We start from the raw sequence: 21,208 nt of genomic DNA, 5'->3' as shown, positions 1-21,208 counted from the left end.
TAACATGGGGTTGATTTCACGAACTTTAAACTCTTATTCAGAATAACATGCTGCTTAAAAAAAGTTTCGATAATGTAATAAAATCAAGTAGAATAATGAATGTTTGATGAATTATTGAGGTCTTACCTTGTACCTGATAGAAGGCAGATGTTCCAACGCGGTCTGCACCACTGAAAGATACTGGACCCTGTAAGAAAAAAACTACGATTAATAAAAGCTCAGTTTGTCTGATGAAAAAAATCAAACTCAAGATAGAGTTAGATTCAACAAATTTTTTTTTTATATTAACCTCACACAGGAGGCCCTGAGGAACCGATGATGTCTGGAGGGTCTTATAAAAGAAAATGAAGGAGAGGGAGTTCTAGGAAGGTAAAAGGTATTAGGGTTGGGTAGGAATCTAGGGATCAGTGTGTCCAGGAATGACGGACATATGCACAAATCCCTTCCAATGCAGGCGATTGGACCAGTTGGAGAGGTCAAAGGGTCTCTCTAAACTTGTCTCTCCGGATCTAGTATACCACATAACTAGTGGGCAGGCGCATTTTGAACACACCTCACCCAATGGACCCAGACACCCCTGCTAAATGACCAAACGTAGCGAACGTTTAGGGGATGGCAAATGGCAGAGGTGTTAGTTATCCATATATGGTTTCTGGGGAGGCAGTACCCAAACCCGCCTCCCAAATTGAAATATTACTATACCTATTGTAAGATGTAAGCATGTATCGCACCCATTTAATAAAGAAGAACATAAAAATGCGACGTGGACGTACTCCGTGATCCAAAAGTGAATACAAAAATTAGTTACATCATCATTATGAAATTTTCATTCCGATCAAATACAATGGAGATACATGTTGTCAGGCAGAGCTAGAGAGACAGAGCGCTTGGTAAATGTGCTAGAACCAAAAGGAAGTAAGTCAGTGGTGACATCGGTTTCCATTCAAAACTACATGGAAGGCATTTCTGGAATGTATTTCTATTCAGTGATTGCTACTATTATGCATTTTAAAATATATGTTCGTACATTGCTGAAAACGGTACCTTTTGTTGGCTATTACTCATTCGTACTCAACATGCATTTTCTGGCAAGCAAACTTTTGAATCTCTGTGGTCTATGGGTTATAGTGATTTTATGAATAGTTTTAACAATACAGCAAACAAACAATAGAGTAAGCTTCATTTGCATGCTGTATTTGCGCTTGGAGGCTTTGGATTCCGACGAACTAGTTTCTACCAATCATTATAAAATATAAAATCAAAAAATGTCAAACTTTGATCAATTCTCTCGAGACGAAAATCAAACCATTTAATAATCGTTAATTTTGTTTACGTTTTTAATGTTTAGGATAGGTGCAGGTTAATTTACTCACTGGTCCATGAAACCAGCAATTATATGTGATAAATTTTCGATAAACTTATCCAATACTTAAACTGTTTGGGTATTTCGACACATTCTGACATCAACCCTCCGGATTATTTAATCAAAATTTTGACACGTGTAGCAAAATTTTCTTCTAAACTGGGTAACGTGACGTAGCGGGCACACTTCAGCCTGAAGACTGTTTTAAGCAAATTTGGCAGGTAATGCTCTCTTAATTAACCTCAGTACGTGAGCTTTGTTCCAAGAATTGCCTCCGCATAGATGACAGCCTCATTATTTAACCACAATATTAGAATCTTTGTTCTAATAGCCCCTATACTTAAGATTAAAATAGGTTCACCTAATTACCCTGGGCATATTCATTTTCTCTTTCATGCTTGTATTTTGATAACAAGCATCTGATTAAGTGAAAGGTACCCAACGAAGTAAACAAAAATAGAAGAGACTTATTTCTAGAGTGGAATACTCTCAGTACCTCCCTGGTAAAATAAGACCATTTATAATCGATAGTTGCTTAAATGATTTTGCCTGTTTAGTGACCATAATCTGAATAACCTGATACCTACATTTTGACCTCTCCCATATTTCAATCGTCTCTCTGATTTCTTCTGCATAGTAACATTCTAAAAATTGATTATTCAATTGTCCTTTAGCTCCAGGTAGTAGGCATATAAAATATATGGATCTGTGAAAATGAATATCTAAAATTGAGTTTCATATAAAATGTCTTTAATTTCAATGAAATTCTGACTAGATTGCTTTCTTTTTTCCCGTCACCTTATCTTAGACATCATAAGAAAGGCGCAAGTCGTTGAAATGGAAAATTGTAATTGTATTCGTTAATGTTCTAAATATGTGAATATCAAAAAGTGTGAAAGCATATTATCCAATTTCATTATATATTTAATCTATGTCCTTAATGGTTATGTAAATATCTTTAACACGCGCGAATAATAGGATAACTGACTGGTTTATTAAAAATTCAACCGACATTGTCAGATCAAAACAATGGGAACTCTAAACAAGAATAGGATTTAGGATTATTAAATAATATAATGATTATTGAATATACGAGCAGAAGTCGGGGACACCCGAGGATTTCACCTCTCGTGTCTAATACGAACGAATTATGTATGAAGAATTAGTTAATGATGAATGTAAGTAAGTCTAAAGTAATGAGTTTGTGAATTTAGGATGTATATTTACGGGGGATGGGAAGGCTGACAGAGATATTGAAAGAAGAGTAAATGGAGGTAACTCCATTAAAGGAGGCCTGAACTCAGTTGGCGCTAGCAAAAAATGTCCAAAGAAGTGAAGCTAGCCGTCCACAATGGAGTAATGGTACCTACCCTTATATATGGCAGTGAGGCATGGAACTGGAAGAGGAAAGATCAAAGTAGGCTGAATGCTGTAAAAATGAGATTCCTGAGGCGTATGTGTGGTAAAACCATGTATGATCGTGTGAGAAATGTGGAGATCCGCAAACAATGCAACGTTGATGTAAGCGTTATGAGTAAGATTAAGAAAGGGACGCTCAGATGGTTTGAGCATGTAGAGCGAATGAGCGAAGAAAATAGTGTAAGGAGAATATATGACGCTAGTGTGAATGGTGGCACAAGTCGGGGACGCCCGAGGAAGATATGGCACGATCAAGTGAATCAGATACTTAAGTCGGGCTATGTCAAGAGTCAGAATAATAGAATAGTACGTATGAGACGATGTATGAATGTGAATGAGACAAGAAGTGTGTGCCAAGATCGAGGTGTTGGTCCGTCCTCTCTGCCTACCCCTGCGCGGAAACGGCGTTATGGTTAGTTAGTTAGTCAGTCAAATAAAAGACTAAAGCAAATTGAAGATCAGGTAGGTATTCAATTTTTTTGTATTTCAGCACGAAAATAATGAAAATAAAAACACCAGTTTTCGTAATGGTTTCGCAAAGGCAATTTCAAAAACAATGTTAATATTTTTTTCCCTTTTTTACCCCAACTGTATAATTCGCTGTGTAACGACTGGAAATATACAGTAAAAAATATTATATTTTTGAAGAAGTCCGCAGATAAAAATATCAAGAATTTTAGGGTGTTTTAAAAATAAATGGAATGATTTTTTTACAAAGCTTGTGAATCCTGTGCGAATAAACAAGAAAAGAATATAGTTAATGAATTCAAAATGTTGCTTTGTCCCAAAAAATGCGAACAAAAACGGAAAACTGTAACAGGTGTGTAAATAAAATGGCATTGTTTACACGAATTTACGTGTACGTAATTAATTATTAACCCGTAGGATATTTGAAGTGGGTCTGACCCAGATTATCTGTGTTAGCTAGCCAGTGCCGGATTTGGTAATAAGCTAAAGATACAGTTTAGGCTCCTTTTTTTCTTATCTTTGTTTATATATTGTGCATTTTTTATTAACTTTTGTTATACTTCTGCAGATTTCTTTATTCTTATATAATTTATGGACTTATACTCTCTATAGGATGTGTGAGATTGCACCTCCTTACATTGTTGAATACAGACAATTATTATTTCTTCAATTGTTGCAAAATTACTTTGTGCTAATTAAATTGATTCGTTAATTTTCATAATTCTGTCGAGGAAGCCATTCGCTTCGAAACATGTAGATTATATATATATATATATATATATATATATATATATATATGTATATTTTACTAGCCTTAATTTACTATTTTTTAAGGAAATCCTGTCTCGCAAAAACGACCCCTCCTCCCCTTAAGTTTAGATCACCTCAAGGTTCATTTTGCTTAAGGGCAATCCCACGTTGCTGTCCGGAAAAAATGACCTCTCCACCCTTCGAGTTCAGAAAACTCTATGGTTCATTTTCCCAAACGGCAAATTAGGAATTTCTGGCTCGCGAAAAGCGACCTTTGTCCCCTTAAATCGGACGACTCTAGGGTTCATTTTTGCTAGACAGCAAGCTGACTTTTGAGGCAGGTCAAGTTCGCCTATATTAAATTTAAAAAAACAGTACCGTTTTTCACAGTGCTCTTTGTAATACAGGGAAATGCCGACTTTGCGGTTAAAAATTTCAATGAATTTTGCGGTGAGAAATCGATGTAAGCTTTATTTACTGAAGAAAAATTCAAATGTCTTAGTTCTGTTTCTACCCGTTGGCAATGCAGCCCAAATCGGCAGCGTTGTTCGTGTTTCGTTCTGAGGAAACTTTCAATTTTAGATAGTGGTGTTACTCGCGTTAAAAAATGTAATTTAAATTTTCTCAGCAGGTTTTCTGGACGCGCATAGAAACTATTTTCCTTCAAATATTTTAATAAAATTAGCTGTAGGTACCTACACGGATGGTGCTTGGTAGGTACTAAGTAAGTAGGTACTAAAAGCGTAAATAATTATATTTTATTTATATTTATATATTTTTCATTAGCGTATGGAAAAAAGTAGGTAATGCTCAATTATTATTTTTTTAATTATTCATTTATAATAATAATTGATCCTTTTATTTTTTAATGAGTACCTACTACGTGTATTGTATACGAAACATTTTTTCGCTAATTTTTTTGTGGAATTAAAGTACGTTTTATATAACAATTTTTTTCCTTCATATTACAAATTTTGATAGCGCCATTTCTGCGAAAAATTACCTTGAGACGCGTAAACTACCAGGATCACAGAATTTTAGGAAGGTAAAATATTATTAAAAACGTATTGTTTAAATGTTTTTTTTTGCCACATACTGGGTGCCTACTTAGATTAGTCAAACACACTTTGCTTCATCCACATTCAAACATCAAATCATAAATGTGAAAGTAGACATTAACTCCTTGCTTCATTCAACAATCAACACACAAATTACAATATCAAAAATCAAAAACTTCCATATTTCAAATCTAAAAAAATTTTAAATTTCAAAAAGTTTTTTATTTTGAAAAAAATGTTTAGAAATTAAAAAAAAGAAGAATTACAAATTTCAAAAAAAAAAAAAAATACAGGCACTGTTTTTTTAACTGTACATTTTTTTAGAAAGGAAATTAAATCGATGTATATTTTAATACGATAATTTGTATTGAACCATGAAATAATATTGGATTATACAACTATTTTTTTATAAAAGTACCGTCGCCCCGGGACCCATTAATTGGATGTCCAACACCTCTGCAAGATCCCCAAGCGTTTCGCTATCCGTTGATTAGAAACTCCTTAGAAGTGTGATCTATACCGACTGACAAATTGATGTATCTCAGTAACGTTTCGCATCGATTATTATATGCATCAATACACACAGGGTACTGTAGGTAGATACTGTAGATCGGTAAAGCAGGTAGGTACTGTAGGTAGGTACTGTAGGTGAGTACTGTACGTGGATACTGTAGTAGGTACTATAGCTAGGTACTGTAGGTAGGTACTGATACTGCAACTATTTTTCTTTACATATCTAATTCATGGAACCGTAAAGTACCTGAGACCATCAAATTAAGCGTATCTCAGTGAAAATGTATCCATTTGAACTTTGTTTCATTTTATTTCAATTTTATTATACTTTATTTTTAAAGCTATATTTTTAGTTTAAATTTATCTTTTGCTCGGGTTGCGCTTGTATTACACATGATTCCTGCCAAATTCCAGCTAAACTAACGTTTTTTGGAAATCTAGCTACATATACAAATTGGGTTCTTTTACCGACCCGAGCGGGATTGACCTTACTGTTATCCGACAAAATCGAGGAAAAAATCCTTATTTTTACTTCTATTATGGTTTTATACAAAAATATGATTTTTATTTTCTTTCCTAATACTTTCCTAATACTTTCCTGTACTTTTCCCATAAGTTTTATTATTTGTTTCTACAAAATATTCATGTTTGACTACCATATGCCCTGGCATATGTTGAGAAAATCTTAAAAATTGTAATTTGTAAAATTTTTAATTAAAAAAAAATAGTAACAACTAAAAAAAATGTGTAAAAAGCTAAGCAAATTTCATGACGTCTGTAAAGGTCACCGTTTGAAATTTGCACTGATTCTTAGAAATATTTCCAATTAAATTGTCTAGGTTTATCAAAAGAAGATCCGGCATGTAAGATTTTATTGTTGCACACCCCTATTGCTTTATAATTAATATAAAATAATTAAAACCTTTAATACGTTTTGGGCGGTTGAAAATACGAAATGCCTGAATCCGCTCTGAATGGCAAGTGGTGGAACGCGTTGAGCCGTAAGCCTCCTCGCACACGGGTCAGACTTTACTGACTTTACCGTGGAAATCCAATTCAGACACTTGTACATAGTATGTATAGACATTACTTGTACACGTGCCAGCTATGGGCTTTCCACCAAAAACACCGTTGTACTCTCCCTTTCTGTTACTTACGACGATTGTGAGAAAGAGAGACAGTTTACGACGGATCTATAAACGTTATGCCTTTCGCGAAACCTTCGTACGTGACGAAAATCTAATAAAAACTATTAATCCACAAATCTAAGGCTTATTAAATACATAAACTATCTAAAGGTAAGTAAAAAGTTAAATAGCTTTTTTCTGCTAAAAAGTTGAATTGTTGCATGGAAAAAATGTTCTTCTATGTGAAAATATTATTGTATCGAAAAAACATTGGAATTTTGATGTTCTTTTGAGCTAAGACCCCTACGCTGGAAAACAAATTCATTTATTTAAATGCAAATTTCATTGGAATTGATTGAATAAATCGGTTGTTGGAAATTTGGTCCGATTAGATTTGTCACGGTGCGAATAATGAATGTAAAACAAAGGAGGCTTTTCACCAGTGACGAGTCGTGACTTTTGGGTGTACTAGAGTACTCTATATATATTACAAAATTGGCATTATTGATGTTGTTGTAGCTGAAAACGATTTTGCGTCGCATGGATTTCCTTAAATTCTACAATAAAAAATCGAAACTTTGGAAAAAATATAAATCTTTTTCAGCTACGGCAACATTAATAGTGCAATTTTTTGTAATATTAGTACTCTAGAACACCCAAAAGTCACGAGCTGCCATTGCTTTTCACATTCTTAACTTTTATAAACAGGTTATATCTTTCATTTGAAAAGAAGCTATAGTTGCTCAATCCACTACTGAATCAATATCGCCTTATTTTACATTAGCCCCACACAGTAGGTCCCGAGGAAAATAATTTCCCTCAAGACCTATGACATCTTTGGGGATTTTGTGTGGAGGGTCTTTTTAAGGAAAAGAAGGAGAGGGGAAGAAAACGGGTATGAGGGGTGGACAGGAATCTAGGGATCAGTGTGTCCGGGAGTGACGTACAAATGATCTATCCCTCCTGTGGCGCAAAGTGATGGGTCAAGAGAGATCATTTGGAGAGGTTAAAGTGTTTCCCCAGCCAGCCTCTCCCGATCCAGCACGCCACGCAGCTCGTGGACATGCCCATTCTGAACACACCTCACCGGATGAACTCGGGCACCCCTGCTAAATCTCCAAACGTAGCGAATCACTTGGGATGACATATGGCAGAGGTTTTGGTTATCCAATTAATGGTTCCCGAGGCGGCAGTACGCAAACCCGCCTCCCAATTTGAAATAAATACCTTACTTAATATATTTTTTAAAATTACATAGTATTTTATTGACGGTATGGTATGTGTGACGTTTAAAATTCCCAGTCCGAGTTTATATAAAATGTGAATATAAACAAAGTTATCCAGTGAGTTAAAGCTCTTACCCGAGTACCATGGTGGTTGTCTATTATTATATTTATGGCAGATCCGTTAACGATTTCAGGATTTGTGAAGCTGAAAGTACTTACCTGAGAAATAAATGATAATAACCTGAGAAGAAAATAACTACCCGAGTTTCATTGGCTTTCAAAACTAAATATTGGCAATGGTTTTCAAATAAGTTGTACTCGGCAAGTTTTGCTTAAAAAAGATTTTGATTTATGACAAACCCTAGTGTAAGTTAGGATTTTCTTGTTGGCAGTTTATGATTTGATGATCATGTCGCCGTCGCTCAGATGTTGGCCATATACATTTATGGATGATTGTAGCCTGACCCGAAAACTTTGAGTATCATCAATTAACATCTGACGTGGAATCCGAACGATTTTCCCCTGAATTTAGTCTTGAGATCTTCAAAGCAGTCTGGCTTGTCATCATATAGTCGAGACTTATATTATTAGTTAGATATTCTCTCAAAAAGAAGTCACAAAAGCTTAGCTCTCTGAGGCCAACCACTCGGCTGTACTAGCCAATAAAAAAACACGCGGTTTCGTGACGCATCGTGTAAAATAATTTATTTATTGAAAAATTAGAGAGATGATCAAATATTAACTTTTCGAATTAAGACCGTTAGTATAATTAGTAGTTGGTAAATAACCTTGCCTTGAAATTGAAAAGCGAAGACCCTTGAATAATAATGAAACCCGAGTTTACTTGTCTAGATTAGCCCTAAGAAATAAAAAAAAAAAGTGGGTGTGTCAAGCCTACGCAAGACAGAAGTGAAACTTCTAGTATTCCTCTCTCTCTATTTTCATTTCATCATCTCTATTTTCTCTCTTAGGTTAGTTTGAAAATTAGAGGTTAAATAATTCAACGACGAAGCATGGATTTGCTTTTTCTAATATTTTCTTATAGATGAATGACGTTCGATTAATGTATAGTTCCAAAAATTTTCAATTTATTCACAAGTATACAATATTACATAAATAACAATATTACAATTAAAAATTACAAAGAAATTACAATGACAATTTACCAATCATGTGCCATTTTCATTGTCAATTTCATGAATATCATTTCCTAATGTCGTGATAATTGGGTTATGGTAACTAAAGTGCGAGATATATACATGAGCACTTAAATCCTTAATGAATCGTGCAAAAACTGCATCGATTGTTGTCCCGTGTCGGGAGAGAACGTTCGTGAGCGGCTCCCCCACCTCAACAAGCGCATATGGTGAGAGAGGGACAGTGAACGGTGAGCGGTGGTGGGGGTACCCGCATTTTCGTGTCGATCCTGACTCGGTTTTACTCCGTCCCCGAATTACGCGCCTAAAGAAGTTTCACTTCAAAAACATTTCAAATGTGTATTGATAAAATAAATTTTCATGTAAAAAAGTCTACTATAAGAATGTACTAAAGAAATCTGCTAAAAATATAATTTTATTGATAGATAATTTATCCATTTAACGGTTCCAATTTTGAAAACGACACACAAATGCAAAACAAAAAAGATTTCTAGTGTTCATTGAAACAGAGTTGAGAAATAAAACTTTAAAATAAGTTTTTTGATTATCATAATATATGTAAATTTTCAAGCAGGGTAGCTTGTTTCTAAGAAGGAACCTAAGTACGTTACGTAAAACTGTCGTAACCTATTTCTTATAATAATTATTTTATTTTTTAAAATCGCTGAATTTAATAATTTTGGTGCTCTGACGTCTATGCTCGAACCATGAAATTATGTTTTAATGATGTGACCGAAATTCCATTATTATAATCTTGGCTCATTTTGTACACATATTTTTTTCACGCGTTTAACCTACTTTATCCCACCTCCTCCTTGCAGCCATTATCTCATTTTACTACACATATAATATTTTTCTTAAAAAAACATAAATTCTTAAGCCAATAAAACATGATAATTGATATTTTTTTCATGAGTCTGATTTGCCCGGTATTCTTTAAGCCAATTTATCAACAGCAAAAAAATGAAAAAAATATTATAGTTGACTTACCGATACGCCCAAAAAATTGAGATTTCCCAATTGCTGCAAGAACTCTTCCGCCATATCCTTGCGCGTGTAGTCGAAATGTCCCAAACTAAACACGGAAGTAGAAGGGGTTTGATTCTTGAAATTCCTCGCCGGAGTCGTGTATTTATTCCCCGTTGTGTTCCTGGCCTTTTCCAGAGGTCCCACGTCCGGGCCTTTTCCGAGGTCCAGGAGCTTCCGTATGGTTTCCCTCCTGGCGGTGTCCGGGGCCTTGGTGCCCCACGCGGCCTCTGCCCCACGTAGCGCCAGAGCTATGGCCCACACAGCGTCGTAGGTCTGGGGGGCGTAGCGGGAGAGGGGGGCCTTCACGGAACTCATTTCCGCTGTGAACATTTCGTTCGTCTGGAAACAAAACAAATATTTGGAATAGTATGTAGCAATTACTTTGTAGAAGAAAAGTACTTACTCTTTTTTTCTATGTCTTGAACAGATTTCCGCGGTTTCTCCGTGGAAGGAAAAAAACCAAAAAAAAAAAAAAACATCGGTACCGAAGAAAGAATGACCACTACCTTTCATTGAAATACCAATAGAAAAATCGCAGAACATTTTAAAGACTCTGGAGATTAAGGTCCGTTATCATATGAAATTTATGAGGATGATTTTGAACTGAAATATTTTTATAATAGTTAAGTACATTTTACTACAAGTTATATGGTTCGAGAGGATAGAGGATTGGATAGATAGATAGATTGGTTGATCGGTTTTTGTGGTTTGTGACACAACCACAGAAGCGTTTTTGTCTGGCTTGTGTACTCAGCCAGGCCCCGCTACTTTTGCCGGCCGGAAGAATCCCGCCGGCCCACTGAGCAGGCGCTCGCGCCCCCAACTGCCTTTCTCAAGGCAACACTTTCCACGCAAAGTATTACTCAACATAAAAATCCACGCTGGCCCCTACAAACCGCCCGCAAGCACCCGAGACGTGCTCTCTTTTTAAGAGGAGACACAGACTTCCGCATGTCAAGATGTTCCCGACGAGGATGCTACCTGAAGACCACGAGGACTCCCCGGTCGTGGTACCGCCCGGCGCTCATCAAATCGCGCTGCGTAAGAAGACCGGGACCGTGCGTTATACGGTCCCCGCACCACAGCCCCGCCCCGAGGACCCAAGGACCCGGAGACCATCCACCACCACGACTGCCACCACGCCCGATGAAACGGAGATGACGGAGCCCGCAGCAGGCCCCTCTTGGGCAGCAGGACCCAGTCCTGCCCCCACACGCCCCCCGATAGGCCCAGCGTCGGCCTACGTGGCGCCCCCGAGACCGCAGCTGCCGATGGAGACGGCTGCCCCCCAGGATGGAGGCTGGACGAGGCCGTCCAACCCCGTGAAGAGGCCCATGTCCCCACGGGGACCACAACCGCTCCAGTGTGGCAACCGATTTGATGAGTTGCCCGAGGTAAGCGAAGGCGCCGGCGCGCCGCGTATAAAGCGTGCCAATACTAATAATACTTTCTCTCCCGCAGGTACCGGCAGGAGAGACCGCGTTCCCCCGGTTGTGATGACCCTGGGGAACATGACACACGCGCAGATCACAGCTGCGGTGCAAGGACATCTGGGGGCTGGTAAGCTCTTCACTTTCAGGTATAACAGGGGCGGCACGGCCAACATCTTCGTGCGCACGATGGAGGACCATCGCGCCCTCACCAATGGACTGCGGGCGGAGGCTCGCGGCTTCCACACATTCACGGCCGAAGCAGAAAAGATGAAAAAGGCCGTCATCAAGGGCCTGCCGCTCGTAGAAGTGGAAGATATCAAGGCAGACCTGGAATCGCAGGGATTCCCAGCAGTGAAGGTGGTCAAGATGACCGCCTCAATTGAGTATCCCTTATACTTAGCGCACTTCAATAAGGAAGTCAACATGGGACAGCTGCGCGCGGCCGTCAAATACCTGTGCCACTGCCGCATTCGCCTCCAGAAGCACAGGAGCAACCATTTACAGCACGGCACCCAGTGCTACAGGTGCCAAGACTTCGGGCATGAGTCCCGAAACTGCTCGCACACAGCAAGGTGCGTAAAATGCTTACTGGAGCATGCTTCGGCAGAATGCCCCAAGAAGACGAGAGATGAGCCCGCCGCATGCTGCAACTGCTCAGGCCCGCATCCCGCCAATTACCGAGGCTGCCCCAAGCGGGTAGCGTACGTCGCCTCAATACAGCAGCGACCTGCCAGAAGGGCCCAACGACCAACGGCAGAACAGAACCCGAGCAGGCCACCTCCTCAGCCGAGGACGGATGGACGCACATGGGCCAACGTAGCCGGAGGCACCGCCCCCGCCCAAGAGCAGCGCGAGACCGCGCCGCCCCCACAACCACGCCCACAGCAGGAGCCCGTGCGCGCGTCCACCGCTTCAGAAGACAACCTGGACTTGATGGCCCTGCTCCAAGGCCTCCTGAGGATGCGATCACAGCTCGCCCGCTGCGCAACAAGAGCAGACAAGCTCGTCATCCTGATTGAGCTCCTAGACACCCTCGATGCCTAATACCGAGACGGTGAAAGTCCTCGTATGGAACGCATTTAGCGTGCGCAACAAGACAGACGAACTGCTCGCTTTGGCAAACGAATTACACACCGACATTATTCTCCTATCAGAATCTCACTTGAATCCAAGCGTACCGCTGAGAGTGCAAGGTTTCGAGATTTATCGTGACGACCGACAAGGAAGATCAGGCGGAGGAACCGCAATATTCGTTCGGCAATCTATGACGTCCACAAGAATCCCCACTCCGAAGTTGAAGTACGCCGAAGCCACGATTATCGAAGTCACCATAGAGGGTAGAGCGCACACCATCATCTCCGTATACTGCACCCAACATAACCTAGTGAGAGAAGATCTCAATAAATTGCTCAATCTGGGACCGATTGTTGTGATGGAAGGCGACTTGAACGCCAAACACAACTATTGGAATAACTACAGAGGAAATGCGAACGGAAATACGCTCTTTACACACATGCAGACAAATACCTATTCGATAATGGCGCCCGACAGACCTACGTACTACTCGCAACGATCTAGATATCCGAGTACACTGGACATAGTACTCGAGAAAAATGTCAAGACAATATCTCCACTGCGCACACTAGACGAACTGTCTTCGGACCACCTGCCCGTGAGCTTTACTATAGGCGGCACAACTTCAAGGACCCCCAGAAAACAGCGCAATTACAAGGATGCGAACTGGGAAGGATTCAAAAAAGAAGTCAACGAACGAATTCATCTCACTTCGGGAACTCTGCGCTCGCCACAAGAAATCGACGCAGCTACAAGCACTCTCACAGAGATTCTTCAAACAGCACAAGATACACACATTCCTCTCAAAGAAATACACCCATACACGATCAAGCTTCCCGAGTACGTTCTATCGCTCATCAAGGAGAAAAATCGCCTGCGACGCATGTTTCACCGCACACGCGACGAATATTTCAAGACAGCGTATAACTGCCTGCAGAGGGAAATCAAGACCGAAATCGCAGAACTCAAGCGCGAACTTTGGGACAAAAAAGTCGCATCACTCACGCCGAAGGATAATTCCCTATGGAAAATGGCAAGCGCGCTGCGACATAAAGACTTCACAATCCCCCCGCTACAGAAATTGAACGGCCCCGGGACGGCGCTTTCGCTACAAGTAAAAGCTGAAACACTCGCCGACGGATTCGAGAGAGCCTACGCCGCTACAGACGGCCTTTCCGACCCGGCTACGGACCGGATCGTAGCTGACTCTCTACGAGGCTTGAGGGAAGCGGAGCAGACAAACGCTGAAGATATTCACTTTGCTACGCCAAGCGAGATTGCTGTCACAATCAGGCGATTGAGAACAAACAAGGCGCCGGGAAGCGATCAAATTCACAACATTTTACTCAAACATCTCCCTCAAAAAGCCATCATCTACACAACAAAATTGTTCAATGCCTGCCTCATGACCGGGCATTTCCCCCAGATTTGGAAATCGGCGACCGTGCTGCCTTTCGCAAAGCCGAATAAAGATAGAACGCAGCCGACAAGTTACCGGCCGATTAGCCTATTATCTACGTTGAGCAAGGTATTTGAACAAATTATACTCAACAGGCTTGTACCGCACCACGACGACAACAAAACGTTGCCAGACGAGCAGTTCGGCTTCAGAAAGAGGCACTCCACGACCCATCAACTCACCAGAGTAGCGGAATACATCGCAAGAAAATTTAACGAACATCGCTTCACCGCTGCTGCGCTCATCGACCTAGAGAAGGCATTCGACACCGTATGGATAGACGGGCTCGTGCATAAACTGCACCGCACTAACACGCCCATATACCTAACGAGACTGATACAGGAATACCTAAAGAATAGATCGTTCAGAGTGTTCATAAGGAACGTGCTATCTTCAATGCGTGAGATTCCAAAAGGCGTGCCGCAAGGAAGTTTACTTGGACCATTTCTCTTCATTCTGTTTACCTTCGACATCCCCCGAGACGAGAGATGCAATCTGTCTATCTACGCAGATGACGTCAAACTATACGTTTCCTCGCTGAAAGCGAATATGGCCGCTATTTACCTACAGAGGGCGCTCGACGCGCTCGTAGAATACTACAAAAAATGGCGCCTGAAACTGAACGAGGCGAAAACTGAAGCCATCATGTTCACGAGAAAACGTGTAAACAGAACACCTGACTTTAACATCGAAATGGGAGGACACAGCATAGAATGGAAAGATGAAGTGACATATCTGGGCCTGACCATGGACTCCCGCCTCAACTGGAAATCTCACCAAGCGAAGATGCACACGCGCACGCGACAAGCGATCGGCATGATGAAGCCAATTTTCAATAGACGGAGTCCGCTACTTCCCAAAACCAAACTCCTCGTCTACTACTCGCTCATTCGTCCAGTACTCTCTTATGCGATTCCCGTATGGAGCAGCATCTCACACACAGACCACAAGAATCTACAGACACTTCAAAATCTCTGCATTAAAATCACATACAACACGAGACTCAGAACAAACTTGAAGAGATTACACGAACGAGAACAAATTCCAACTCTATACGAATTCACACACAGACTGACTGAACGCTTTTACAAATCCCTCACACTTAGTAAAAATCAACTAATACGAGACATAGGACAATACAATGCTCCGAGCGACCTGACATTCAGATACACACATAGACTACCAAAACACATCCTCATGGACCATGACCACATATGGCACATACCAGAACTAGACGCGGACGAATAGCGAGCAGTAGGTATTTCCTAAACTCCCGACCTTCTTCCCAAATATATAATGTTTATATATCTATTTATATATTTATATAATATTTTATAATTTGTATGTATATGTATGTTTATTTTCTATCTTCCCATAAGTATATATTAACATAAAAACAGACACACACACACACATCTCAAAAATGCAGGACATCATATACCGATGTTACTGAAGGCCGCAAACGTTTCAAGTTGACGTTCGGCCGCTCCTTCCTGGGTAAGGTTTTCTGCGATTTTCCTTACTCCCAACGGCAAATGCGGAAGGACTCCAACAAAAGGGCGCAGCCAAAATTTCCTCCCCATTCCCAACACAACACAAACAGACACGTATGTAGTATATGGCCGCTGTAGGTCGCCGCTGGTGCTGATGCTGGATGATGATACATGCAATTTTAGTAGGGTTTTTAGGTAACAAATTTTTTCCCTACCGAGAAAATACAAGGCCTCTAAGTCTATAAAAGCCAGGTAATATTTGAATAAACCCATATGAGGTAAAAATTGTGAGGCGCATATGACGCCGTTCTATTTGTATAAAGAACATTAACTTTAAATTCAGTAAATTTAAATGATTCACCACTTCATGGAATATAAGAATCTAGAAAATGAAAAAAAAAAAAAAAAAAATATGGTTCAAAATTAAATTTTAAATAATTAATATACCTATTAAGTATGTTCTCAAAATGTCTTATTAATTTTGTAGGTGTGAGTAGTGATATCAAAGAAAACTAAATATGAAGAAGGTGCGTGGAGAGTGATAGAGTTTTCGTTCAATTGTTTTTAGAGGGGTACAATCATTTATTTTTTAGTTCCTATGACTACGCCTCCCCCAGTTGATTTACCAGTGCTATGGATATCCCTATCATTTCTGTAGAAGGAATAGCGATTATCAAATAATTCATCATCTAGGACGCTATCAACTAACTAACTTTCGGTAATAGATCAAAATTATTCAGCAGGTTATTTTGATGAAACTCAAGCGTCTTTGATTTTAAACCTTTTGCGTTTTGATAGAAGATTATTAACGAATCGAACATAGAAAAAAATTGTTAATTACATTGTAAAGTTCAGTTTCTATAAAATGTGCTAAAAAATATTATTTTCGAGTATTTAGTTCATAGTCCTCTGTGAATAAAAAAGCACAACATACAGTTATCAATACAGATGCGTTAGTGAGCAGCGAATGTAATTATCAGCAGATAGGGTATTTATCAGTTAGTGTAAAAATTAATTACTGCGGATATAAGTGTATTTTGTAGTATATTGAGTTATTTGAGTGATGTGTGCATGTGTGTGTAGAATAAGAGTTGAATACAAAAACGGTATGAGTTATAGAATAAAAATAAATAAAAATCAAATTAAAATTAAGTTTAAAAGAAATCATTGAGTTAATTTTTCAGTTTGAGTTGACCTGAGAAGTAGATAGCAGGAGAGGTAAGCTTATTGCTTATATAAAACTATGAATTTCGTACCCATAAAAATCATAAAAATCATAATTTTTATTTTTTTTTAGTTTTTTCTGGTATAGTGATCATTTTCAAAAAAATTACCCCCTTCAACACCTACGCTCTTGAAGTCTCCCCCTTCTTCTTTTTAATGGCCGAAAGCAGCTCCTCTTTCTTCTTTTTTTAGATAAATTTAGCCAACACATTTCGAGGACGTGCGTCACGGGGAGCTGATGCTATTCCGTCCTAAGAATATTGGCGCGGATTGGTTCTAGTTATGAATTCAATGTCCTCTTCTTTATTGCTTTGTCCAACGTTAGATGCATATTTTATTAGACTGCGAAGATTTTAATGTTGTTGAGCAGCAGCTGTTGTACTCTTTCATTGTTTGTTTTGTTCGAATAAGTTGCGAACTTTTTTAATTCGATTACTTCGGCCTAAAACTTATCCATTTTTCAAAAACTTTTCTTTTAAAACCAAAATGTTATTAGTATAGTCTTTGATGGTGATGTTGTTGTGAACGATTTTCTGTTCAAAGGAAACCAGTTTTCAATTCATCGAGTGCAGCTGGGACGATAGTTACTTTACTTCGCTTAGGAGAATTGAAGAGTCGACGGAGTTGAGATTGCTGGAGAGGAGTGGTTGTCCTGTTTTATATTTAACGCACATCCACGACTGTTCTCCGATATCTACTTAAAATGTAAATAAAAGGTAATTTTGATACAACTGCGATGCATTTGTTTTTTTTTTAACTTATACACCTCATACAGTCAGCGGTTTGCACTGCCTTGCTACATTGGTTGCAGATAGTACGCATGGTGGGTTTACTGGTAACAATATAACCACTGTGCTAACTATTTCCTTTAAAATCAATTTCAAACTGAATCCAGTTTAACGAGTTACTTTTATATGTTTTACTTTAATATCCACAGAAAACACGTAAATCTTCCTTCAGAATCTCTAAAGTCTCCGTCTATTCCACTAACTCAACGGTAAACTCATTTTTGAACTTTAGATTCACGCAGTTTATTTTGGATATCGAAATAATTATTATTTAAGGAGATCAATCCAACTTTTGTCTCCGAAATGATGTACCACATGTATATGTTAACACGCTATTACTGCAATTTAACATGCAATTTTTTTTCTTATGTTCACTGTTCAATTTGTAGTAGGTACTTAACAACTAAACAATAAATATAATTAACACGAAATGATTTACAAGGTTAAAAATAACATGCTAAAATACCATGTAAATATTAATAATAAATTATTCTACGAGAAGTTGTCTTGATTTTCGGCTTCCAAAAACCAAAACTTACGTGTACATAACAGCTTGTTTTGTAAAGGTCAAAAACTTTTCAGTAATCTTCCAAAAGCCGTAAAGGATGCCATATGTCTTGGCAATTTTCGTAGGCTATGGACTGAATACGCGGTAAAAAATGTGATGGTTATTCTTAACAAGAATATTTTAGTTATTTTTATTTCAATATTTTACCTTTATTTTATAAATCTGTATTTTGTTTAGCATGATCCCTGCTACTATTGTAAAATGTGTTCTGACCTTTTAGAATTATGATATTTTTGAGTCCCGCTCGAAGTTCTAGAAGATTTTCAGACAAAAACAAGAGTTAGTAGATAAAACCTAATTTATATAGAAAACGTATTTGTGGGTGGAATTATAGCCTTTCCATCAGACCACAAAGTTAAGTGTCCTTATTACAAGTTTTTCATCTTTTAACTGTTCGCTTCTGCATTGTCATGCCATTTCTAGCACAAATAATTCCTTTTAACATCGTCCCATTTTATGGACCGTTCTTTACATCGTCAGAAACCCTGGATGTTAAAATTGTTGACAGTTTCCCAATATAAAGACTTTCCCCGAAGTTTGAAAAGACAATTAAGATTTCCCCACCGTTTCCGGAGGGCTAGTCAATTTCTTAACGTTCAATTAATTATTCATGGTTACATTGTTTCCTATAATCGCTTGAGTAATACATCAGAATCTTGATAATATATATATTATATATCTGAGTACTAGGGTGAAGGTATTGGGGAGGGGAAGAAGATCGGGAATGGAAATGTGGAAAAGTACCTGGCTATTTAGATCTGGTCAACAAACACGGCAAAAGCTTAGAAATAACGTTTTGATTCGGAATGGTGGTCTGATACCAGGGCGATACTGAGAGTATATTTCACTCTGGAACGTGCCGCAAACACACTTTATATTATTTTCAATGTATAAATTGTGAAATAACACAAACATATAAAAATTTATTTGCGCACGCCGGGTTTGACCGTCATATTACGGGCTTCGGATTGCGAGTCGAGAGTCTTACCCCTCAACCATAGAAGCTGTAATTAATTAATTAATTCACTATGAACGTGAAAACTTCACTAGAAGAGTAAGAAATATTTTTGTTTATTTATTTATTACACCTAGTGGACTTTTACATTCTAGTTTAATAGTTGAGTATCGCAGTTATTATAAATTCTTCAAAATTAAAACGATAGATAAAACAAAAAACAATGAAAAAAAAATGTTACAACAAAAGCGCATAATAAAGTTAGATACATTGGTAAAAATGATAAGAAGTCTCACATAAGTAGATATTCAAAATAAACAAAAGATTACAAAAATTATAGATGTCTATTTGGGTCTCGATATTTTATTTTATTTATTATTTATTTATTTAACGCCCATAGGGCTTTTACATGGTTGGTAATATAATTTTAATTTGACAGATACTTTGAAACATAAAAAATAAGAATAAAATTACATTTGATAAAAGCTATATAAAGGAATTGAAGTAAACAATATTTATATTGATTATTTTGAAGGTGAAATATATCTTCCAGATCAGAATAAGTAATGTAATCATAAGGTGTTATATAATATAAGGGGCATAACAACGGTCTAAATGTGCCTTAATTATTGAAGTCTTTTGAAACTCTCAAAACAAATCAAAGAGTCTTAAGGGCCTTATATACGGAAGACGTAAAAATTAAATCGACATTCAAAACGCCATGTAACATACAAATAATATACACTCGGACGCCAGAATAAATTATTCAGTATGGACGTGAAACCTTTATTAAAAGAGTTATGGGCCAGTTTCTCCACAGAACTGAAATAATAACAGAACTTGATAGATAACTTCGAAGTTTGATGAATTGTTCAAATTCTATGAAACAACCCATCCTTATATTCGATTAAGGGTTGACAATGATCTTTATTTTTGGTTTAATGTACGTTTAAATCAACAAATCATGTGTTGCAAAAGAGGGTAGGCATTTAAATAATAAACTTCCGAATAAAGCAGAATGAAATAGGGTAAACATTGACTTGACTTAAATATTCTGAGGTCACGGCCCCTGGGACTAACTCTGTGGTTTTTTAGCAGACGGAGCTAATTGGATGAGAGAATAATCCAGAGATGCGACGTGTATTATTACACCTATATAATACATTACGGCGGTACTTATCTACTTTACAGATCTTTTTGGATAACATGTAAAATGCATTAGACGACCATAATACAATACATGGTACGCAATTTCATTTTACTTTTGCAGTGTAATTGTAATTTACACTTAGATAACAATGTAAGAAGCATTAGCTGTAAATAAATTACTTAATTACCTACTCATTAAACTGGTATACCTACTGTCATTTTATAAATATATACCCATGAAAACTCACGGGATTTTTTAATTGTAAGATTTGTGAAGCTGAATGTATTTATAAAAAAAGTATTTGCATCGGAATCATCGCCTTTCAAAAGAAGATCTTAAATTTATTCGAATGTTAATAACCTAGAAAAATTACAATATCTGCCAAAAATATAAACAAAAGAAATACAAATTTGAAATAATGAATTTTTAATTTTTAAAATTATTTTGGTGGCTACTTTATCGCGTTTCTGAATCGTCAATCACAGTCGAATTTTTAATTTAACCAATTTTGAAAATCAAAGCAAATCCCAGTTTTAGAGGTCATCCAACCGGAGTTATTCAGACACACACCACTAAAATTATTATTTAAAAAAAAATTGTATATCATTTTGGACTGACTGATCCGTACAGGCTTTCCTAGTGAGTTTCTCGGTCAGTTCAGACTAATTGGTTTTTGGCTCGGCGATCGCTCAGAGTAAATACTTTTGAATATTTAATAAATATCACTCAATAAAGTCATGCTTATAGTGAATTCATCGCAGTCCATGAATTTCGTAAATCTTAACTTGAACTCGAGGCGCACAGTTTACACCATTGGAACAGTTTATTGGACTATCCCGAAGTACTCGCTCAATTGAAAAAAACTTTGAATCTCGTAAGGCAGAACTGTCAGTGAAAATTGTCTGTAACCGACGTTCTGAAATTAAATGACCATAAACAAAAACATGATATGGA

At 38.0% G+C, this 21,208-nt stretch overlaps 1 protein-coding gene across 1 annotated transcript in view; it reads right to left on the bottom strand.

The window, feature by feature from the left end:
- The window catches only part of GABA-B-R3 (gamma-aminobutyric acid type B receptor subunit 3), a 77,455-nt gene that overhangs the window by 15,760 nt on the left and 40,487 nt on the right, over nt 1–21,208 (bottom strand). Inside the window, exons 8-9 of the mRNA XM_089635366.1 lie at nt 10,072–10,449; nt 127–187 (exon numbers count right to left, since the gene is read on the bottom strand). Coding sequence (XP_089491492.1) covers nt 127–187; nt 10,072–10,449 — 439 coding nt within the window. The remainder of the gene's footprint in view (nt 1–126; nt 188–10,071; nt 10,450–21,208) is intronic.

This window comes from Hesperophylax consimilis, chromosome 9, assembly GCF_061612785.1.
Source record: "Hesperophylax consimilis isolate HC1 chromosome 9, BYU_Hcon_1.0, whole genome shotgun sequence".
Taxonomy (NCBI): Eukaryota; Metazoa; Arthropoda; class Insecta; order Trichoptera; family Limnephilidae; genus Hesperophylax; species Hesperophylax consimilis.
This window is presented reverse-complemented; position numbering and strand designations above follow the sequence as displayed.